At 40.0% G+C, this 25,155-nt stretch overlaps 1 protein-coding gene across 3 annotated transcripts in view; it reads right to left on the bottom strand.

Annotated features, from left to right (window-relative positions):
• Srsf7-ps1 (serine and arginine rich splicing factor 7, pseudogene 1) overlaps positions 1–25,155 on the bottom strand; it is a 170,784-nt gene that overhangs the window by 10,646 nt on the left and 134,983 nt on the right. For 2 of the 3 annotated variants that reach the window (XR_015647091.1, XR_015647090.1), the window contains 2 exons: positions 15,495–15,562; positions 2,638–2,828 (listed from right to left, as the gene is read on the bottom strand). Coding sequence is in view for 1 of the 3 variants with exons in the window: in XM_087601228.1 (XP_087457354.1) it covers positions 15,495–15,689 (195 nt within the window). In the remaining 2 variants the exon portion in view is untranslated. Of the gene's footprint in view, positions 1–2,637; positions 2,829–15,494; positions 15,761–25,155 lie in introns of those variants that run through there. The other variant, XM_087601228.1, reaches the window with a different exon arrangement.

Here is a 25,155-nt window from a genome sequence, read left to right as displayed (position 1 = left end):
ACTCCAACCCCCCCAAGAAAAGTAACAATAAAGAAAATTGAACTGTGTTTTGTAATGTTCCTGCAACTCCTAAATGCTCCGGACTGACAAAGCAGTAGGAGATGACATTTTGCCTCAGCAACCTGGTTTTATACATTGTATTTTTTAAAATGCTAGCTCCTTTATAAAATAATTATTTTGATGTCCCTGATTTCTTACTTTTCAAAGCCTCTTCAAATGAAATGGAAATTACTATTGCATTAATCTCAAAGGAAATGTTCTTTAGTCAAAAGTCCAGGGAAATGTTTTGAGATAAACTGTTGTAGCTGGGCACAAAAACCTTTCTCATACAGGAAACGTGTAGAATACATAGGTAAGGATTAGTAGCAAGCACTTCCAGGACATTTTGCAAGCATGATCCCACTTGGCCTTGCAGGACAAACCTTTAACTGACTTAATGATGGCACCAGCTGTCTGACCCGGAAGTGAAAACTCTGAAGGGTTTGCTGCTGGATCAAGGGTTAAATGAGAGACATGGAATCCAAATGTGACTTTCTGCTTCTTAAACAGCATGCCTTAAGCCTTGTCTTCCCCACCACCCTACGACAGAGGCTTCTACATTTGAGGTTCACTTTTCTTCATATTCGGGCGAGTGGTGTTTCTCAAAAGTTTCAACCTCGTATCAGCAGCAACAGCTGCAAAACCCAGAAACTTGTTAGGAAAGCTGGCTCTTGGGCAGTTCTCCAGGAGCCCTGTGGTGCGAACACTTAAAAGCAGTGTTCACAAACTCTCAGGTGGCTGTGACACAGGCTATCACTCTGTAAGGAATGCAAGAGATACCATGGCTTTTGGGGGAGGGGAGTCTAAACTCAGTAGAGACATAAGTAGCCATGCATCAAATGAAAACTTGGTTACTGCAGTAGAAGAAATGAGTAAATTATGTTGGGAAATAAGAATGAGATTAATCCAGGAAAAACATTCTAGAAACTTGAAGCAAAGGTGGGGTAGAGCAAAGAGAAGAATGTCGTAAAGGTGACAGGTGAAGAGTTGCCCAAATGCTGAATTATAAGAGATGAGGAGACACTAGAGGCATAGGTTTGAAAATTTGAGCTGGGAACGGGGGAGGCCTGCCTACTGTGGCCCAACTCACAGATTCTTTCTTGTAGATTCTTTCAAATGTGCTTAGGGGCTATATTGAATAATACATCCTAACCTAGTATTATGATAGTAGCCAGTAAGAATGTTGCACTATTTTACTCTCAAGTATGAATATATTGATCTTCACATCACCTCAAAAGCATCAGGCATTATTTATTGTAATGCATGCTTTTTATAATAATGCATTATGGTTGGGCTAACACACCTTACTGCCTCCTCAACGAAGTCTGAAAGCGCTGTGCGTGACATTTGCAGAATATAAGTAACCCTTCCAAACCAATATGTTCTGTTCTAGTTGCCCGTCTATGAACACCAAGACATGCTGTCAGTGGGTGTCAATAAAGATTCCCAACCTATGAGAAAGTGTTGAGTGATGGGTCTCAGAGACCAAAGGAAAAGCCCATGAGAGCCCGCAGACAACAAATAAATCTGCTTTCTAGATCTACAGCAGATTCATCTCTTAATTCATTCATTTTAGTAATATGCAAGGTGATAAATTTGAAATAACATACATAAAGGGCTCCATTGATTATGAACAGAACATTGGGTGCAGACAAGCTTTTCTTAATGCATGAGAGGTTAAGAATGATCGCTTTTGATGTTAATTGGAAGAATTCTCTGTAGGGTACATGCACTCCTGACAAATGAGTTCTCAGTTAATTTCAGGGCATGGTGATCGTATGGTACACTCTTTAAGGCCAGTTTTTCTCTCATTTATCAGTCCTGTGACCCCAAACGTTATATTTTAACTTGTTTCACTTACCGTGACTTTCTTTTAAAGACTTAGATTCACCAGAGGTTAAGGATATAACTATTCTGTGTTTCACTCAGTTCATTCACTATAGTTGCAAAACAAAAATTTTATCATCTAGATGCTAGCACGGTAGGCTCCTGCTCACACACAGCTCTGCTGACAACATCTCTTCCCCAATGAAGCCTTCTCAGTCATCCCCTTGTGAAATTCCTGGCTTTCTCTCTGATTCCACAATTCTCTTATCCATCTCTATTGTGCAGATTACTATGTTGCACTGAGAGATACTCGTGCCATGTTGGGCTGCTCAACTCAACCAGTAAGTCCCTGAAGACAAAGGTCATGGTTATTTGTTTATGTGCAATAGCTGTACAATGACTATGCATATTTCTAGGGTACAGTATGCTAACTGGATGTGTTTGCTATGTGTAATGATCAGACTTGAGACAAATGTCACAGTCATTCATCCATAGCATGTAGCATGGTGTCCATCATCAGTGCTTTTATCCTGAATAAGTGACTTAATGAACAGGGAAAATAGTAGCAGCAGACGAAGGAACAGTTGTGCCCCTAAGTAAAAGGCTATGTTGTTGTTGCTAATGATGAGGAGGGTGATGATGACAGTGATGATGAAGATGTGACAATGATGGTAATGATGGTGATGGTGATGATGACAACAGTGGTGGGGAATTCCTCAACTCTTACTACCATATTCAGTAGGAATTCATTTTAGTTTTTAATTTACTTACACTCTCTTACTTTGTGTGCCTGCCTGTGTATGAGGGTGCACATGTATGCTGCAGTAACTTGATGAACATCAGAGGCCAACTAGCCAGAGTTGATTCTCCTTCCATCCAGTAGGCTCCAGGGTCACCACCAGACATGGTGGAAGGTAATTTTGCTTGCTGAGAAATATTGCTGGTCTTAGTAGGAGTTTATCCTAAACAAACACAAAAAAGAAAGAAGATGGTCTCTGTGGATACTGTTAATTGTGCACCAGATGTTTCTGTGTATCATGAGTTTTCTCCTGGTCACTAGAACAATTATATTTGGAGCAGCATCATGCTCAAATTCCTTTAACTGTATTTCTTTGTCTCCTTGGTAGGTCAGGACAGTAGTAAAACACTGTTTGGTATTCTCTACATATGCAAAGGTTTCTGGGTAGAGCTTTTTGAAAAGTTTCTCTCTAAAGAGTTGTGGACTCAATTCCATTTGCCAAACTGATGTTCTCCCTTCTTCTTACTTGATGCCAGAAAGCTTCTAGCAACTAACACAGGAGCATAAGAACGAGCATCACAGAGGTACCACAGACCCTCCCATCAGTCTGTCTAGCTGTGAGTGTGGGCAGCATGCCTAGATAAAATTGATTGAGCTTACAATTAAACCCAGAAAGGCGCTAGAGCTCAGACAAGATCACTGGATTAAGATAAGGCCAAAATATAGAGATTGTACCACCAGGAAAAATTTATACCATATACAAACAAAATAGCTTCGACAAAGAGGACAGGGCAGTGGCCTGTAGAGACAGCTCTGAACTTTGACTCTTTGCTGAGCCTGAGGAAATCCAGGTGGAGATAGATAAGAGTTTAGGAGAGAAATTATGGTGACCCAGACCTTTGGGTGGAGTAGATAAGTAAAATAACAAGAATGGATGGGTTTGCTTAAAGATAAAGTATCAAACAAAGAATGGTCCATAGAGAGGAGAATCCTGAGAAAGGAATTTCTGGCCAGAGAAAGGGTTCTTCAAGCTGGGAGGGAAGCAGTTAGGCAAGTGAGGTTTCCAAGGTTAATGTTTAATGGCAAAGGATAAAGATAACTGAAAAGACATCACTGGGTGGGTGTGGGGGAGGGAATGAGTACTCATTGGTATGCAGAGACAATAGCACCAGGAACTCAAAATCGATGAGAAGATTCTTTCAAAAACTCTGAATGTGAAGGGAGGAAGACAGAATCCTCATATAACCATGACCACAGAGAAGTCATGAGCTAATCATTCCTACTGGGCAGAATTGTTCGTTTCATTTTCTTTTTTGTTTGTCTGTTTGTTTAGAAAAACCTTTTTTGAAGAAAGGATATGACATTTTAACATTCTACCAAATCCAATGACTATTAAGCTTTCTCGTATTAAATGTATATAGGAATATAAAGTAAAGTACAAGTCACATTTTGAGCCAGCTGGCCTTTTGCCAGTGGCTGTGTGTCTTTAAGACAACAGCATCCAATCTCTAATATAAGAATCAATATCAGAAGCAATGTGTACTGCTACTTTGGATGTAAGAGGGCATGTGTTTAGTGTATTAATTCCACAGTGATTTTAGTTTGGTCTTTGCAAATATTTACACCTTCCCACCTTCCTCTCTTTACTGGTAAAACTAGATGTGAACACTTGCCAAGGCCAGCAGGACTTCCTACATGGCCTTAACACAGCAAGGGTTTCCTATCTCCCCTCTACATTTACAGCTCAGCCCTCTTGGGAATTTTTTTCTTTGAGCTAAATGCATATTCTGAATCCGGCCAAGTTAGACTGGCATTGCTCCCGTGTTAACCAAAAAGATTCTGAAGGTCACGTATTACTAAGTCTGTAGAACAGTTCTGAGGGCTCTCAGAGATCGCCTCTACTTTGACTATGAAATAGGCATCCTTGTTATTATCATCATTTTATAATTTATTAATAGCCAGTGACTTTTTTTTAAAAAAGCACTGACTATAGGTCAAACATTTTACATGCTCGCCTTCATTTGCTGCTTCTGATAACTCTATCTCATTATCACAGAGAATGAAATGACAGATAGCAGAAGCTTCATGACACATACACATCAGAGCTAGAAAGGGGAGCAGAGAGGGCAGTCCAGATGTGTTTGATGGTAACAATCAAACTCCTACCAACTCTGATTCACTAGTTTTCATAGTATCATGGAAATTAAATTTTTGTATTTGATTTATTTTTATTTCTATATTATGTTTGTGTACTTGCTTAACTACATGTTCACCACATGTAGAGAGTACCCATGGACATCAGAAGAGGGCTTTTGGATCCCTTTGAAATGGTACTGGTAAGCTCCCTGATATGGGTACTAGGGACTAAACGCAGGTCATCTATAAGAACACTAAATGATCTTAACTGCTCAGACCTCTCTCTGAACACAGGAAATATAAATTTTAATTTATTAGGATCTAGCTTGAATATAATTATTTTTTTACTTCCTCTGGCTCACCCATATAGGAGACTGAACCTTAAAAATATGTCCTAGGATATGGAATGTCCTAGTCCAACTAGGAATGGACTGAGCAGGTTAAGATTCTAGAGCAGATACGCAACAGTAAATTTACCCTCAGTCTTTCAAATACTTCACATTGCAACGTAAAGCATCTTCGTAAGGTCTAGCCTTTAGCTATTGTGACTGGATATCTATATTTTCACTATTTTGGTTGATTTTTTTTTCTTCACTTCTATTCGTTGTTTTAAGAAATTGCTCTCCAAATATCTGGATCAAGGAGAACATTTAGAGCCAGGTTCGGGTGTGTCCTTTTTAGAACCAAAGAGAGAGCCAGTCTTGCTTCCCTATTCTCAGGTTCTGAAATGCTCCGTTGAATTGCTTCCCTCTGGTCTGCAGCCAGGAAGGAGGCATAAGGGCTCAAATACCAAATGAAAGGGTGTTCTCACAGGGTTTGTAGCCAGGCCCACAGCAGAAATATCGGAAAGCTCACGAGCAAAGCTGTGCTGAGATTTTCAGACCAAACCTGCAAAAGCTCTCTCTTTCTCCCAGTCCCTCTCCTTTTCTCTGTCTCTCTCTGTCTCCCTCCCTCCCCCCTCCCTCCTTACCCCCCTCCCTCTGTGTTTGAGTATTTGAAGGAAATTCTTGCTTGAACTTCACCTAAATGGACTCCTGACGTCTGCACCCGTTCAGTGTCATCCTGGCTACTCACCTGACTCTATGCATCTATGCTGGCACATCCCCTTCTTGCTCAAGCTAAACTGAATAGATGACTTTCTTACAAACATGCCTCAACCAGAAACGAAGTTTTCCTTCCCCAGGAGGATTCGCTAGAAGGCGATATCCCTTTTATTCTAAAATGACACTGTCCCAAATCTACATAATTATGTTCTGAGTCCTCCCCCCCCAAAGCTCTTAAACTGTTGACTTCAAAGCAATAATAAAATTCTCCAACATCCATTTTTATTTATTTAATTTTTATTGTATTTATGTAAATTTCTGTCTATTTATTTTCACCTAGTGCATTAAATTAGCTCTAAAGATAACTTACTGTTCTAATTTTATCTCACAAGTTTCAGGGAGAGCTATGAACTCTCAAAATGTAATTGCCTTCCCTGTACCAACTATGAACCTATGAATTTCTACAGTTTAGTTATTAATTTCATCTACATTTATAGCTTAATTCCTTCCTAGACTGCTCATGGTCTACTGTCACACGATCAGCCAGTTAAAACAGAAACTACACTCATTAAATAGAATTATCTACAATATGAGTCCATTTAAATTAGCAGTTCAGAAGGGAACACATTTTCAAGTAGATCAGAAAGCCAGGCTCTTGGACCAAAAGAAGTAGTTAAAAACCCCCAGGAAGGTTTTGGAATGAGAGACCATTTAGTTAGGAATAATCAAGAGAAGTGTTTCCTAAAGTGTGTGACAGCGAATAGCAATTGATAATCACACCCCAAAGAAAGATAATGCAGTAACTTTAGGAAGCACTGAGTTCAACAACTCAGCCAGTTTATTTTCTTTTAATCCTGTCAGGGACCTCTGGTTCTAATAATCGCATTAAGATGCAGGAAGGGAACATAATGTGGGTAGCCCATGTGGCTACTGGTCCTTAGAATACCCCTTCAGGGAGCCCTAGCCTAGAACAGCCAACCCTCACTGGAATTAAAAAAACAAATGACCCTCATCTAAGCATTGCGCCATTGCCAAGAGTTTGCCATTGTACTTAATCTTTACAGTAACCCTACATGCTGGGGAGGAAGTGCTACTCTCATTTCACAAGTGAGGACACTGGAGCACAGTGACTTTCCAGTAGTTATTTACCCTGGCTGCCTGCAAACCATAAAGATCGATCTTTGACCCCTTGACCCAGAACCCCAGGAGACCGGGTACAGACAGGTATATGTGCGGATGTGCACGCTTGATAGATGGTTTTGTTGTAAGTTATGTTTGCGATCAAATAGAGTGAGTTACTTATCCCCCATGAGCACGCGTGAGTGCCTGCAAGTGTGTATCCAGGCTGCGTGTGTATCTCGTGCCCTCAGTAGCCAGGACGGGATTCAATCCCCTACACTGGGGTTGCAGACAGGTGCGAGCCATTAGTGTGCAGTCTGCGAACTGAACTCAAGTTCTTTACAAGAGTAGCAAGTGCTCTTGACCACTGGGCTATCTGTCCAGCATGCATGCATGCACGCCTGCAAGAGCCGAGACTGAATCCTATCTCACTACCACGTTCGTGGGCCTTTCTCTCATCACCTTACAGTGATTGCTCTGCTTCTCATTGTTTCCGGTACGAACTGGGGAAGTGTCGGAAGGCACGGCCCATTATTCCGTACCATGATTCAAGGTAGTTCAGTAACCGCTCAGTAGCCAGGTTAATGGCAGAAATCTTCATCAATAAAGTCAGTCTATCAAATTGCATGTTGAGTTCCTGCAAAATCACCTAAGAGATATATATGCCTCATGAACATGGCTTTGAACGCTTTCCTCCCTGCTGTCAACTGGAGGCATTGCTGTTTTCTCCGTAGAACTCTGACCTGCGAATGTTTGGTGACTTTTCCTTCAAAAATCTGAAATGAGATGCTATGTTCTCAGAGATAAAAATAAGCCATTTTCTTTGGCCTTTCTAGAAAGCCATGAAAACTTCCTCTCTCTCCCGACACGGCAGTGAGTTCTCCAGACCTGTCTGCCTGCCCTTTCATTCTGACTGTGAATGTTACGGTTCAGCTCCCATTTCTGCAATAAAACTGATTGTTTAAAAAAAAATAGTAGGTAATTATTAACCCCTTTGCCTCTTCTCTCTCTGGTAACAGGTAGCAATTGAACACGTTCCCAATCTGAACACTGAATCTGTCCAATTAAAGTGTCTCAAGCTTGAATTGAGGATGGCGGGAGTAGGGGGAGGTGTTTTCCCAGGTAATTATTCCATCCTAAAGACGTTTATATTCTCTATGAATCGCTATGGGCTTTCCTCACATGGCTTTATGACCACCATGACTCTTGTAGGTCTTAACCAATAGAATGTCCCTCACTTGAGCTGCTCAACAAGGGACAAAGACATGGCTTACTTCTGCCTTGAACTTTGGAACAGAGCAAATGAATGCTTGAAACTTGAGGAAATGGGTCCTTTTGCTCCAAAGTGGCCCAAGAAAATAACTTGGCAAAAAATAACATGGAATTCAGAGAGAAACTGGCTTATCCCATTGTGCACACGGGTCAAATGCCTATGTGGGCTACACTGTGCATATTTAGTAAAGCTCCTAATGTTCACTGAGTTGAGCCTAATGGCTTTTTGAAAGCCATTAAGGGGCACTAAGTCAATATATTTCAAGGGGTATGTGTGCTAATTTAAAAACACATTGTTTTACTTATAATACATTCTTTTGTCCCAGAACCCTCCAGTTCAGAGGTGTTTAGATTGGACAGTTTACTCAGAAGGGAAGCTCTGTGGATTTGTGTTACACCTAAGGAAACCTCTGTGGAAGAGATGGTATTCTTTCCAAAACATCTCTTAATGTCGGGAGAATAAATGCTTTCATCCTACTCCTGTCCCCTACGTGTGACAAGAAAGAGCTAAAAACTTTTTAAGACTTAAAACAAAACAAAACAAAAAACAAAACAAACAAACAAACAAAAACCCTTTACAGCATCAGTTAGTAAATGCCTCAAAACATAGGAAAAGGAAATCTTGGACAAGGTACAGAGAACTGAAAGAATCGCGTGCATGCTTTTTTGGAGGTAGTGTTGAGCATTGGGACCAGGTTTTTCCGTCTGTGAGGAGAAGGCACTGCTTCTGCTGTATATACTCAATACTCATGACATGGTAGCTAGTAAACAAAGTTATCAAAAATAGATATTACTTGCCAAACTTCCTAAGAAATGGAAAATCTAGAGACTTATGATTGCAAAACTGCGAGCCCAGAACTACCACACTGAATCAACTGTTATTGTGACAAAAATATTGGGGCTCACAACGTCAGACGTTTCAGCCCATAATGACATGTGTTATTGCCTTTCAGCACACCATATCATGGTGGGCTAGGGTGACATTCCGCACCTACCCCAGGGAGGCTGAGAAGACAGTCAAGAAGGATTTGGGATTCCAGTATCTTAGGGCACAAATGCAGTTACCTAAGTTCCTTCCACTAGGCCCGACCTTCTAAAATTCCACCGTCTCACAAAAGTCATGAGCCAGGATACATGCATGGACTGTGGGAAACATTAAATGCTAAAACTTATGGCAGGTAAGATAGTAAGGCACAGAGTAAAGACTGAGCCATGCTATACCATCTCCAAGATCTGCCCATGGCATGCCCTTTCTGAAGTCTTAAGATTCACCATCATAGGGGTTGGGGATTTAGCTCAGTGGTAGAGTGCTTGCCTAGGAAGCGCAAGGCCCTGGGTTCGGTCCCCAGCTCTGAAAAAAAAAAAAAAAAAGATTCACCATCATGCCCCTGTCCTTAAGGACCACACAATTCAGTAATAAACATCTTTTCTGTATCACTCATCTACTGTGGGAAATCAAGGCCTAAACACTATCTGTATCTACGTACTTCCTACCTTGACAGGTAGCTTTGCCTAATGTATCCGTGGTCACAGTTGGGCAACTCTGCCCACTCCCCCTTATCCTTTATTCTTATGCCTTCCAAAAGCTGCCAACTCCTAGAGGTCCTCTACTTTTCTGCATCCCACCCACCTGCCTGGATCTAGCCCTTAAAGCCCAATCCTGAGCTCCCAACATCAGCAGCAGTCTCCTAATGGGCTTTACCACCCAACTGCTATTCTCTGAGCAGATTTATGCAGGGGCTTTTCAGCATCTACCCAGGACCACTCTTGTTCTCATGCCTACGGCTTCAGTAACGTGGCCTGAAGAGGAAAACTTCCATGTTCTGGTCGCAGCTTGCCTTCCACAGTATCACTCTCATCATTATTTGCATGATGATGCTTTGGGTATTCACATGTATACTACATATGTATGCACAAACACAGTCACACACACACACACACACACACACACAAACACACACACTGTTGGGGGTTCATCTACCTATGCCTTGTGGTCTCTCTGCTCTTCTTCCTAAAATGTTACCTTACTCTAAGCTCTCCCATTTAGCCTATATTGGTCATTTCTTCCCACACTTGAAAGCTCAACATGGATACCACCGCTAACCCCTGAGCCCCTCTTTTGGAAATTGTTTCCTTTCATTCTACTCCACCCTAACCAACGAGCTTCCTACTCCAAGTTCCAGTGATCTTGCAGCCTATAACTTTCAGCATGGGATCTCCATCGTGCATTCCTGCTTTTTGTAGTTCAAGAATCACACATAATTTAGATTTGTCTTCTAAATATCTCGTATGGGCCATGCATTTCCTAGGTCTTCATGGTTTACTGATTGGGAAGTACAGCATTTCAGAGTACGGGGACTTCTCTTTCCGAAATGAACCATTGGATGGATTCTCATTTGCACGTAAACTTAAAAATTTCAACTTTCTTTTTCATTTAGTCTCTGTAAGCACGTGATGTGATTTGGACTTGATTGGCACACACATATCAAAAGGCTTTGAGCTTCTTAAGAGGGGACTCTTTGATAATCCTATAATGGCTCCTAGTTTCGAGTAAGTTGTCTGCTCCTAATTTGAAAGGTACCCCCAGGAGGGAGGATGGTGGTGAAGGAAAGACACTGTCACAGTTGAAGTACCTCCTACTCAGAAGGAACTGTGACCTCTGTTTCACACACTGATGAAATTACTTGCCTAAGGTCATGGGGTTACAGGTATGCAGCTGCCATCGGGGCTAGAGCTCAGCCTTCTGCAACAGAGCCTACATCCTTCCCGCAGCACCAAACAGCCTCACACAAGAACGTCAATCACATTACACTAAGAGAGGAAGCATCTAGGCATGCATCCATGAAGAATATTAAAATGTCTCGTAGGTGTGAGCATTTCCCAACTCCACTCATAAAGTACTATAATGAAGTGAATTTCATTTTTACAAATGGCTTGTGCTTGATTCCTTCTAAGGAAAAAAACAAATAATCAAAGTAAAGATATAAAATGCTCAGCTTTGAGTACTGCTTGTCCCTTAAAAGGCTATGGACCATGGCCCATAGCTCAGAGAAATCCCAGATGAATTCTGTTTTCTCATCTCCCTCCTCCAGCAGAGCCCAGCTTTGTAGTCCTCCTTCTATTAACTGCCCATTGTTTCCTTTACCAATGTTATCTCATTTTAATGCTGGTTTTTATGAAGGGTAATGTTACATGCTAGAAACTGTAAAAAAAGATAGCATTGGCATGAAGAAAATGTATTATTTCAATAGTTTTACTTTTTTTCCCATTACACATTTACAGGTTTGCTTAAATGGATATGGTTTATAGAAGGTTCTATGCAAATATTACTTAACACTTCAGTCAATGAGAAATTGAAATCTACAATCTACCTGCTTTTTCCACAGGACAAACTCTAAGAGGCTTACTTGGATTCTTGTTAATATTCTGTTGGTGAAAACTGTACTAGACGTTCTTATCTAGGATAGTGTAGAAAATTATCTTAAAGGTTGAATGAATGTCATTAGCCTATTAATTTAGTTTCTAGAAATTGTACATTGCTCTCTGGTAAAACATTTATTCACCTTAATACCTTCTTCTGTTTATCACTGAATAAGGGCCCAGAATTGGAGGTGGCAATAGGGCATTGTTTTCAAAATACATGTCCACTGTGAATCTGGGTTCTGTTATCTGTTGATATCTCCCTGATGCTTTCTGCCTTTCCTTCCCACCCCCCCCCGTGTGTGTGTGTGTGTGTGTGTGTGTGTGTGTGTGTGTATGTGTGTGTGTGTATGTGTGTGTGTTTGTGTGTGTATGTGTGTGTTTGTGTGTGTGTATGTGTGTGTGTGTGTGTGAAGGAAAGAGAGAGAGAGAGAGAAAGAGAGAGAGAAAGAGAGAGAGAGAGAGAGAGAGATGGTACATATACACAGAGATCAGATTTTGATGTCAAGTGTCTTCTTTGTTCCCTCTACTCCTTATGTTTTTAAGATGGGATCTCTTTCAATGAATCTATAGCTTACAGTTTCAGATGAATGGCTAGGCAGTAAGCGCATGGAATCCTCTGGTTACTACCTCCTTGCCACGGGGATTTCCGGTGCCCAGTGATACACCCAGCTTCATGTGAGTGTTGGGAATTTAATTTCTAGACCTCTTGCATATGAGAAAACTCTTTACCAACTGAACCAATAGATTTGCATTTCTTATCAACTTCTTGGTCCTACTACCTAGATTCTGAGTAGGTGAAGGGGAAGGAAGAGGAAGATCATTGAAGATCCTGGGGAGCAGGTCAAAGAGCCAAGGTGTTGATCACTCTGTGATCACCAGATGACTATGGGAACCAGAGAGCCTCCAGTCTCAGAGTATAGACATTCAAAATGAGCATACCCTAAAGATTGCTCACAGGAACAAACAAAAACAAACAACAAGCAAACAACAACAACAAAAACCAGTTTAAGACAATTTCTAATGATGTCTCTCTCCCCTCAAAACTCAGTTTCCCTGGTATAAGGACCTTAAGGCACAGTTTAGGTACTAGCAGCAACTTAGAGAATTTAGAGAGAAGACTCAACCAAGTACCTACATCATGTGGACTGAGTCCAACAGGGTTGGGTCCCCCAAGGAAAATTAATATTCTCTTCATGAATGCAGACATAGATGGTCACCAAAACCAAAAGATACCAACCAAGCCTCTGGTGGCCGGTGATTCTCAAGTATTACTTTTTAATAAAAAATAATCAGAAAAATTTTAATTAAAAAAATAGAGTAAGACTAGAGGAGGGAGGGCTTAGCAGTTCAAAGCACTTTTGCTTTTGCAAAGTAGCTCGGGTTCAGTTCCTAGCACCCACATCATACCTCATAACCTTATGCCAGTCCAGTTCAGGAGATCAAAGGCCTCCTTTGTTTGCTTCAAGCACTAGGCATATATATATATATATATATATATATATACATATATATATATGTATATATATATGTATATATATATGGTACACATATACACAGAGGTGAAACATTCATACATATAAAATAAAACAGATAAATCTAAAAGTATTTAAACTAGCCAGCAGTTATATACAATATTTCTAACATGCTTCCTTTCTCATTTTTCTGTCATTTTTCCATGACCACTAAGTCAAGAAAGGAAGGAGAGAAGAAAGATATCAATAATAAATTAAATAAAAAAATAGGCCCATAATAAAGGTTCAGAGAAGTTGATTTTGAATAAGCCAAACCTTAAAAATCATTATATAATAACCATAAGATAATTATTAGCCATACTCACAAATGAATAATAGTGTTAATTAGACCCTTGTTAAAAGGCTTAGGACCATAAAGAGAATCCAAATAGCAGGTCAGAGATCATGTACACCTACAAATGGGCAAGTAGATTAAGGAATATATAAGATGGCAATAAAGGCAAGCAGAAAAGGATTATTGTATACAGAATGCAGAAAGCATCTCTTTCACAGTTCAAAACTTTGTGCAATTTCCCCTCAACAAACTCTTCTCACTTCCTTTGGCCAGTTCAAAGGTCACCCACTCTAAGAACTTTCCTTCAAAATATTCTGCTATCTAGTCTACACCTTCTTACCCCACACCACTAAGCTTCAAAAGGGCAAGCATGGCTTGAGCTTACCTTATTGGTTCTATTTTACGTTGTAATAGTAACTGACTATATTTATACAGTGCTTATCCCATAGCAAATGTATGTGTGTTTAAAAATATTAATTAGTAGCTCAATAAGCAAAATATTGTATTTTTATGAATTCTATTTTGATAAATGCTGTAAGCATCTTATAAGTGTGGAATTATTTTACAGATCACAAAAATTGTCATGTCATCCTGACAACTCTTTAGAATTGGACCTTCAGTTTTTTTCAATTTGTCCGTGAGGTATTTATACTTCACTATTTATTCCTGTAACACGTGTGGCTACCATGTTTACATTACATTGTCCTAGCCTCAAGAGTTAGCAGACTCCTTTGTTTAGTGAAAAAAAAGAAAGAGTGGAGTTTGTTAAAGAATGGGTGAGGAGTTGGGTGAGTGGGTCAGTGGGTAGATAGGTGGATTGAGACAGAGCTGTAGTAGGAAATTGTCAGGCTTGAAGTTTCTTCTCAAAGAAAACTTGATTCATCCTGACTGACAGACACCCAGGAGCAAAATGACCAGCACAGTTTTCCTTGAAGACATCAAAGAGATGATATAGAACCATCAAAAATGGTTCACAGCCTACTAATGTACTTTGCTCAGCCAGCCTCCCTTAGGTATAAGTGGGTCACACAAAGGCAGAGCAAGTTTGTTCCTGAGGCAAAGCATACTTGCAGAGATAGGCCTCAGGAGCACATTTCCCTAATGCCCACTATTCTCCCAGCTCCCTGCCCATTGGCTTGAAGTCCTCTGGTTCTTCCTTCCTTGGGCACAAAAAGATAATAATAAAATATTCTTGAACATGTCTCTGAATTTTCAGAAGCTTAGTGACTTTTCAAAACCATAAAATTTTAGGGTAGAGAGATGGTTCTGAGGGGGAAAGTGCTTGCTTCACAAGCTGGAATCCCCAGAACCAGGTGCAGAAAACATCCTTAATCCCAGTCTCTCATGGTGAAGTGAGCTGTGAAGGAGCTAGTCCTGCAGACTCACCATCTACCAGTAAAGACCCTGTTGCAAACAAGGTGGAAGGAGTGGACCCATACCTGAGGCTGTGCTCTGACCTCCATACATACGCCATAGCCAACACCCACCCACACTCATACCCCTAAAGCATACACACAGATTCTTTTGAAAACATAAATTTAGCAGACATAAGAGTCATTCTAGTATCTACCATAGCCACTGCCCTTTGGAGACCAGCACTAGTCAGTCAGTCCCTGCCTTGTCAGTAGAACCCAGGATCCTTGCTGCCCTTGTAGTCATTCTAAGGCCACCACAAGGCCCTGTGACACTTTAAGAACCAATCCAATAAAGTCATCAAGATTTTTTCTTACAGATAGTATACCAATTTCCTGGCTTTTATGAAAATTTCTAAGTCATCTGTGACACCATTGTCATCTATGCCATCCAGATGCCTACCTCTGGCAGACTGGTAACAGCCAGAAATCACACAGTTACCCACTTAGTCTTGGTTTTATTGCATTGGTGGCACGTATAGTGCATAACTTTGTATTCTGTAGAACTTCAAATTATGCCTCATTCTCATTAGGTTTGTAGTTGAGGAATCTACTCCATAGATTTCAAGGATATGACAAATTTACCCTTAAAAGTTCTCTTGAGCTATCATTGGGACATTGCATGGATGCAGTACAGTGAGTAGAGCTACTATGTTTATACATAAAACCACCACCTACCTGGAGACACAGCATCATTGTAGAGCACTTTCCTAGCATGCATGAGGCCCCTGGCTCAATTCTCAGCTCTATAAGATAAAACATATTAAAATAAGCCACCATCCAGGCAGCCAAATATTCAAACAAGGCCATGAAAGGGTGGGAAAATGTTGCAGAGGATAACTGAGGGGTTGTAAATCCACTCTTACACCGCATCTTTTGCTCCTGGAAAAGAAGCAAAGTTAACTACAATGGAGGCAGCTGCTCTGGTTACAGTTTTAGATGTACATATTTTAACTGGAGGTTTAGGTAAGTAAGATAACTGAATTTTCTGAATGAAGGAAACCAGAAACATAACCCTACTATCGCTTAATGTCACTTCTCATGACACTTAAAAGTCTTCAGTTACCTCCATTCATATTTGGAGAAATGCAAATCCCTTTCGTAACAAAACAGTATGAATAACTAATTATCCTATGGAGGCATTGTCTGCTAGGATAGGCTTTATTGTTTGTCTCTGGCCATATCACCCTGAATATGCCCAATCTTGTCTAGTAAGTTTCATTCAATCATTACAATTTTCCAATGCAAGTTTCTTATCCCCATAAAATCTAGTCAACATGGAAAGTTATTAGAAACATAAAGTTGTCCCAAATCAAGTGAAGCATTAAGGTATTAAACGAGAACCAGGAATGCAGTAGCAATTGGTGATGCCCATTGCATACATTAAGGAATTTATTTTATTTTTATTTTTATTTTTTTAGTAGAAATTTTGGGTTGAGGATTTCGCTCAGAGGTAGTGTCTGGTACTCAAGTACAAGGCCTTGAATTTGGTACTCATCCTTAAAAATGTAAATAAAATAGGATAAAATGGAGATTTCAAATTACGACTGGATCAGCCCATCTTTTTTAAGAGATTGTCTCTTACTTAATATATGCTCAATAAATATATGCCAGATAAAGATGTCATGGGTTAGAATGACTTTCCAAGTGTGCCTTCAGCTTCATTGCAACTTGAATGTTGAAATCATCTTAGAATCTAGATCTATTATTAACACCTGCAACGACATTTTTGTTTCCAGAAGTGACCAATATTAATTAGTATCTCATATAAAACTTTATAGTTTAGCCTTCTTCAAGTTGAGCAAGAAATGCTATTGTTACTGCACACACACACACACACACACACACACACACACACACACACAAAACTGAATTATTTGATACTACATACTCTCTCACCACAATGTCCTCTTACCGTTGCTCTGGCAATACTGGTATTGTCACTCTTAGGTGACACCTGCTTTCTTGGGAACCAACAGCTTGGTATGTGCCATGCTGCAGCAGATGGCTTGAGGCATGACGTGTTAATGGCAGTGATTACTTTATGAATAGTGACAGCTGATCAGGGACATAATAAAACAATAGTGGCTGCCATCCTGGAAAAGGTGCTAAATAGGGGTGACATGCTTAGTGGGGGCTATGCTCCTGTCCTGAACCTCATTATCAAATCCAAAGGGACTCACAGTCTAGCCAGGCAGTGGCAGGCTCAAACACAGAAGAAGAAAAAAATCCAGCTCAAAGATATACTTCAATGTTAATTGGGAGGGGGTACAATCTGGGTTTTATTGCAGGAGGCATTTGGACAAATAGCTGTGAATACGTCATACCATTTTAGTCCTCCTATACTATCTTTGAGCTTAGGGGCCAATGCTCACACATCTATGAAATCTGGTTCTTTCCAATGTTCATGAATCACAGCCTTCAGCCAGGGTAGAGATCACCATGAGGAAATCAACTTTCACATGTAATGAATCTGAGGAGTGGCAATTTTCTGAAAAAAAGAAAGAAAGAAAGAAAGAAAGAAAGAAAGAAAGAAAGAAAGAAAGAAAGAAAGTGTATCTAATTTAAATCCCTAAAATGAAATGGCTGCAGAGGGAATTCCTGATCAGTCTCCCTTCAGAGTAATCCATCTGCTTCACTCAATGCATGTGGCATAGTAAAGCAAATAGGATAGTGCTTACCTGCATGATACAAGAGGGAGACATAACAAAACAGCCACTCGTGACCTAGAACAATGAACTATGACTAGCATCTGTGTTGAGCATAAGATTGGATCAGGACTTGAGAGAACAATGCCATCAATTTAATCATTTGAGTATTTAAAATTATAGTAAAACAGTCCATGTTCCAATGAGTTGAGAATATCCTTCTGATTTGCCCTGAGTTATCAACAAACCTACTTAAAATAATGTTTTTAGTAAATCAAAGAAACATGACATCTTCCTTAGCATGTCTGCTACTTTGAGGCCTCTGATGGGTTTTTTTCCCTCTTCTGTGTAGTTTGTTTTCACCCTTCCATGAAACACATAATATGCACAAAAGTATCTGAATGATCTAACATAAAAGTGTTATATACAAAATACTATATTTTCCCCTTTGATGAGGAGGGGTAAGGAGGTATATTCAAATACTCTTCAAGAGTGATAACTATTCTCTGAGGACTGGGTCTGTTGCTCAGTGGTTGAGTGATTGCTAAGCATGTGTAAGGTCCTGGGTTTCAGCCACAGTCATCTCTTTCTGTCTCTGTGTCTTTGTCTCTGTTTCTCTGTCTCTTTGTCTCCTCTCTCTCTCTCTCTCTCTCTCTCTCTCTCTCTCTCTCTCTTTCTCTCTCTCTCTCTCCCTCCTGTGTGTGTGTGTGTGTGTGTGTGTGTGTGTGTGTGTGTGTGCGCACGCATTCACACATGCACACCTTCCCTCTTCCTTCTGGCTCATATAAATATGTGTATGTACGCAAACACATACATAATATCTATATCCAAGTTCCGGGCAGAAGAAATGAGTTTGTTACCACCACCTGGGTTCCTCTGAGCTCATGACTAAAATGTCTGCCAAGGCCAGCTAGTGTCATGCAAAATTAATAGGCATCTCTTCTGTGCTCTGTGATCTGCCACCAATATTCTCTTTATGACTCTCAGGACCAAAATGGAGTGAACAGATTATAACAAGTTCATCCCACCCATTACAGAATCTTCCCAGAGTGACTATTAGGGAATTACTGTACTATATCTGCCCTGGAGACAAGAGAAGGTCCTGATGTATTCCAGTGATTTTACTTAACCTGGTAATTAGTTTATGTGGTTTTATAGAGATTTTACTGCTCTGAAGATGACAGGTTTTCTTTGCAAAATTACTTCTGATAGCTAGTCATTTCATTTCATGGTTTACAAAAGAGCTGATATATTTGGTAAAGGTCTTCATTTAAGAATATAGAAAAACCCTGCCTCTCAGTATGGGAGAGCTCTTTTTGTACACTATAGCTTTTTTATCAAATATGTTTCGAGCCCATGTACAGAAGGGAATTAGTTATAAGAAAAAGACAATTTGGATGTAAGACTGAGTCTTAGTAAGAATAGGAATTTTGCATATAAAATGCATAGAATTGATTCAATTATTCCCAGTGCTTTAAAACAGTTAGAACGTTGGATATAAAAAAAATAACAAAAAAATACCATGGGCTTGTAAATTCCTTGAGCAGAGTATTTGTTGATCTTCTATATTCCTCACATGGTTCTAGGTTTTGAGGGGCAGTAGCAAAAATAAAACTTAATCCCCTTCCTCCTGAAATGCACATCTAGACAAGAGGAGAGGAAAGTGAATGATGGATTAAAAACAAATAACTGCAAAGAGGAACAATAATAGTGATTGGCAGTTGAATAGAGTTGAACAAAGTAAGGGTAGAAAATATGTGAAAACCAAAGGAAGATTGTTCCAGAAGACAGAATCAACATGTATAAGGGCATTAAAGAGACAAAAAGCAAAGAGTTCTTGATGTGTTCCTAGCATGGTAAACAGATAGCCAATTGCCTTAAGAATTAAATTTCACAGATTTAGTCGTGTTTTTAAAAGAAAGCAGTCAGGGGTTTATGGACTGAAAACTAGGAAAGGGGAAAACATTTGAAATGTAAATTAAAAGTCCAATTTAAAAAAAGAAAGAAAGAAAGAAAGCAGTCTCCAATTGAGTCACAGGTATGGAGGAGTTGCTGTGTTATTTCAGCTGGGTATAAAATTTCTGTGATACAGCAAGGAAACATGCATTGTTAGATAATCTTGTCTTACAATTGGAGAGATGATTCATGACTTAAGAAACTTGCTGCTCTTATAGAGGACTGAGGTTCCATCACAAGCACTCATAGACAGCTCACAATCATAACTCTAGTTTCAGGGGATCTGAGGTCTTCTAAGCAAGTATGAGGTCCACCTTTATTCTCACAGGCAAAAGAATCATATATATGATATAAAACAAAAATTTAAAGAAAACTTTTAGGATTTCTCTTACTCAAATAAGACAGTCTATGCACTAATTACCCCAGTAATCATGGTGGGTGTGATATAGTCAGATTGGAATGTAAGATCCAAAAGGGAAAATGTACCTTGTTATTTTACTTCAGGAGATAAATTCATCACCATTCACTGGGTCTACCTTTTCCAACTTGTTTCTAACTTTAGAAATAGAGAATGACTATTCCCTCCAACATCATAGACTACTAGAGATTAAAAATTCTCTTTGACCATCTTCGCTATTTTTTCTCTTCTCAGATTATTAGAGACAAAAGAATTTTAAATCTGTTGTATTTCTTAATGTGTAGGAAATGTTTTCATTTTTTACATATACCCTGGAAAACATAAAACCTTGTATTTTTAAAAATCAAATATTATAATGTTTGTATTCTGAAACATGATTATTTCCCCCTGTACTTTGTGACAGTAAGAGCTTGGCCCCATTGTTACAAGTAGTGGAGATTTTTCAGTTCTCAGTGTTCCTCCAGGGGTCACCAGGTCACAGTATATTTCTCCATTCCCATGTGATAAATATTTATGTTGCTTCCAACTTCCTGTACTGAAAAAAAAAAGCAGTCTCGAGCATCACTGTTGTACACATTTCCCTGTACATAGCAAACTACTTTCCTGGTGGGTACACCTAATTCATCACTTATTTTGCTAGACTGTGCATCATCTTGCCTTAGCATCTCCTCAAGACAAAAAGAAATACAGCTGCAAGAGCACTGTCTTGGCTTGCTAACATCCGATTTTCAACTCTGAGTTCAAGTTCAGTTACTAGTTAAGAACCACTTGTTACCACATGCAAAACAATTCCAGAATGAGAAGGCATTTCTCCTCCACACTTTGATCTCTCATGCTGTAGATGACTTTATAGGAGAACTCAGTCCAAGTAATGTTTCTCAGGGAGCCAAGAGAAAGTTGGCCCTCACGATACCTTGTGAGAGGACTTGGTGAGCCATGAACAGAGCAGAATGGTTTCCAAGGAAGCATGGAATTCAGAGTTGTAATAGAAAACAGTTATTTGGCTATAACTAATCATACTAACATATGTTAGCATGTGTTGCCAATATACTTCCTAATTAAGAACAACATAAAGTCATAGGAAATCCTGTATCCTGTCCTCATAGACTCTTCATGTATCTTTAACTCTCTGGCTTTATTTCTGAAGTATAACTTTAAAAAAAACACTGAAGAAGAAAGAAAAAAGGTTGATTCAAAAGTTCTGTTTTGCCAACCATGAATTGCAATGTCATTAACAAGATTAATGTACATTCCAGAAGACACCACCAAGCATTTTCCTCCTTAAACAAATGCTGCCATTAAAAACTAATTTTAAAAGAAAAAACCTAATAAGCGCCCCCCTCAAAAAATGAAAGGTCAATGCTGTCTCATTGGTGAGGTAGTACCCATAACCAATATAAAACTGAAATAATTAGGGAAGACTCTTCTCCCTGGCAAAGCCTGGAATGTTGGCCACCTTTGCATGTTTGCTCATGTTGCTCACAGATTTCAGGATGATTGATGAATGAGGCTTGATTTTTTTTCTCTTAGGCTCTCTGCTTAAAGCCATGCTAGTTCACCTGAGACTGTTTGGACATGTAGTCCTGACCCATTGTCCCCTCACAGATAGACATTGCGTAATTCTTCCACAGATAATACTTTATCTGTGGTTGTAGTTGAGACAACTAATCAAAACTAGAAGCTGCCTGCTTGCAATGGTTTGGTGATCTCCTTAGTTAGATTTTCATTGCTGTGACAACAGACACAACGACCAAAAGTAACCTGGAGAGCAAAGAGTGTACTTTGACTTTCACATCACAGTCCATGACTGAGGGAAGTCAGCACAAACTCAAACTGAGTAGGACCCAGAGGCAAGAGATGATGCACAGGTCGTGGAGGGGTGCTGCTTACTGGCTTGCTCCTCATGTCTTCCTCACTCTGCCTTCCAATACAACTTAGGACCAGCGGCCCACAGGTACCACTGCACATAATGAGCAGGCCCTCTGATATCAATCATCAACAGAAGAAATGCAACATAGTCTTGCCAACAGGCCAGTCTGGCAGGGGTGTTTTCTTAATTGATGCTTCCTCTTCCAAACTGACTCCAGATTGTGTAAACTTAACATAAAAACTAGCCAGCACAGTGGGTAAAGACCAAGCCTACCTGACTTCCAACCCTAAACCCCACATGGTAAAAAGAGAGAATGCATTTCCTAAACTTCTTTTATGGACCTTCACTTTAAGGCCACATGTGTTATGTGACACCATCATTACCACACATATACGCATGCATGTGCATACACAGGTACATACATACATACATACATACATACATACATACATACATACATATGCATACATGCATGCATGCTGGTACACACACACACACACACACACACACACACACACACACACACAAACTAAAAATTAGACCTGTAGAACCCCTAACGAGACCCTAACTTACTGCTTGGATGCAGTTTTCCAACTACAGAGTCAAACTGATCTCTTCCTTCCGACCACCAGGCTGGATTGCATAGATGTGCTTTATTTTGTTGTAAGAAAGCAGAAAGCAACCACTCAGAAGTTTATTACTCGTCAAGTCTCATGCACTGAAACAGACTGTGTAATGACACAGGCCGGATTTGATGGCATCTTCAGACATATCTGGAGGACCGTCCAATGGTTTGAATGCTCCCGATTTCACTGCTCCCTTTCTGAGTCCTGTTTTGCTTGCCTCTTGGTCTCTGCTGCTTCCAGATCTATTTATTGCCTGTTGTTCTTGGCTCTATCTCACTTTCCATTTTTCACGATTAGTTCTTTATGATGGCGCATTTCCTTTTCTTCTCCCTGTGGTGGCTGCCAGCCCAGTTCTTCACTCTGGGCCCTGCAGTTTCCCTTTGCTAATGAAAAGCCACATCCCTGCCTGGCTGGGGCTATCCAGCTGTTTCCGTTTTAAAAATGTAAACTCATCTTTATTCAGCGAAGTTCCTGGGTAAACCTATCTCATTGTCCCAAGGAGTTGATAAGACCATCAAGGATTAAATTGTTTTCAAGAGAAAAGCATATGTGAAAAGTTCAAAGTCAAGGAAGGATGGTTAAACAGAAAATAAAACATTATGAGAATAAAAAAATCAAAGCCCCTCCCCTCCCGCCTCCAACATATTTCTCCTTTATGTCTTAAGGCTCCTTAGCAGGTCTGAGTGACAAGTTGTTCTGGAATGTTCTATCCAGAAGTCAAGCCAGGAGGTGGTGGCGCCTCCCCCTTTAATCCCAGCACTTGGAATGCAGAGGCAGGCGGATCTCTATGAGTTCTGGTGTTATCTATAAAGTAAGTTCTAGGACAGCCAGGGTTACACAGAGAAACCCAGTCTCAAAAAAAAAAAAAAAAAAAGTATATCCTTCCATCCTTCCTTATGACTTCTTTTGCTTCCTATTTTGCCTGCTGAACATTTGTTGGCTTCCACAAAAATAGAGCAGCTAGCATCGCCAACCTAAATGGTCTGTGACTGGGTGTGAAAAGGGTGCCAAGTCAAGGAGGAGCCTGCCCAGTCAAGTTCCCATGATTCTTTGTGTGAGCCATGGCAATCTCTCTTTAATCTCCAGCTAATGTCAGTAGATGAACCCTTCTTAACTCAGAGGAGGTCCCTCAAACAAAACAACCTGTTTACCCTTAAGCTTGCAAATCCCCCAAATATTTCTGGGGAAAAAGTGAATACACCCCACACTCATCGTTTTATCAAAACAGAATGGCTAATTCTTTTTCAGGTATTATAACTGATAAAGCCGCATGGGACTGAGGGCTTATCCTCTACCCGAGCATTGTTCTAGAGATCTGGTTGTTAGACAGATGTTGACATTCCAGATCTTACAGCTTTGAGTTCAATCTTAGAAGCCCTCCCCTTCCCCAAAAGCATTTTTCCCCACCATGGAAAATTTCCAGCAAGGATTAGGGATCGGACTCACAGCTACAGTGCTTGCCCTGAACGTTTGAGGTTCTAGTTCAAGTCTCATAAATGAGTAAATTAATAAACCAGCAAAAATTATTTCTCACTATGAACAGGGGGTGGTACTCAAATAAAGCAGAAAGAAACCAGAAAAAAAATGTTTTAAGTATAAAGTGACAGGTAAAAGAATATCATTTAGAAGCAATTTTTAGGTAAGACAGAATTGAATGTTTCTATTAGAAAGAAATGGGATGGGATGGGCGTATATCACTAACACACACACACACACACACATACACACACACACACACACATATGGCATGGTACATGGGGAAACAATGCATAATCTTACTTGAAATCCACAGGGGCTCGTAAGGTAGAGATTTAGGAAGTTAAGATTCTTTGAGGACAAGATTCACATGTTCCAAGATATACATATTTTCTTAGAGGGGAGCCCCTGGATTCTCGTGCAGTTGGGCCTCCAGTTTGCAGAGACACTGCAGAAGATTTTCTAGTCTTAAGAAGGCAGAAAGCCTGAGGAAGAAGATGGTTTTATCAATCCCATTTTATTCTCCAATCTTCTATGAAAAATAGTTTCAGGGCCTAGTAAGACGGTTCTGTGAATAACATCACCTACCATCAAGAGTGGCAACTTTAAGTCAGGTCTATGGAACCCACGATGGTTGGATGAAACTCCTGCACATTCTTCTCTGACCTGTATACATGTGCTGTGATATGCTTGTCACCCCCTACACACACACACACACATACCTGCACATGCATGTGTGTACACTTACACACATACATATATATGTGCACACATGTACCAACTCACAAGGGGGGAGGGATAAATAAATAAACATATTAAAAATTTAAACAGCAGTAATTTTAAACTCTTTACAGTAAGGAAAGCCACATCTATGTCTTATCTTTTAAAAGGTTTCTGAGCCAATGTATAGTAGACCAGGGACAATCTTGCAGACTTGAGATCTATCTGAAAAAGAAAATAGAAATGTCTTACATCCCTTGCTTAATGATGACATTTATATCCGCCCTACCCTGCCTACTGCCATCATAGCCCTGAATTCTCTTGAGCCTGGTTTCTGTTGCCTGTCTGATCTGTTCATGTCCCCTCTGCCTGTTGTTTGCCTCACATCTCTAACTTACAACACACCTGATTACAGCCACTGAACTCTGAGACATTGTCCCTAAAACAGATCATGACCTCTGTATTGTTTGTCCCGTTGGTCCCTAAAGAAATATCAATCTGAGGTTTACCTTGGCCCTAGCTGACCATAGATCATTAGGCCAAAGGTAGGCAAGACCCCAAGCCCAGGGTCTGTGTAGATTTTGGTGACTGTGCACAAAAATTAATCTGAGCCTAACCCCTGTCT

Source organism: Rattus norvegicus, chromosome 1 (genome assembly GCF_021556685.1).
Source record: "Rattus norvegicus strain SHRSP/BbbUtx chromosome 1, alternate assembly SHRSP_T2T, whole genome shotgun sequence".
NCBI lineage: Eukaryota > Metazoa > Chordata > Mammalia > Rodentia > Muridae > Rattus > Rattus norvegicus.
Note: the sequence above shows the minus strand (reverse complement) of the source record. Positions and strands in the feature narration are given on the sequence as shown.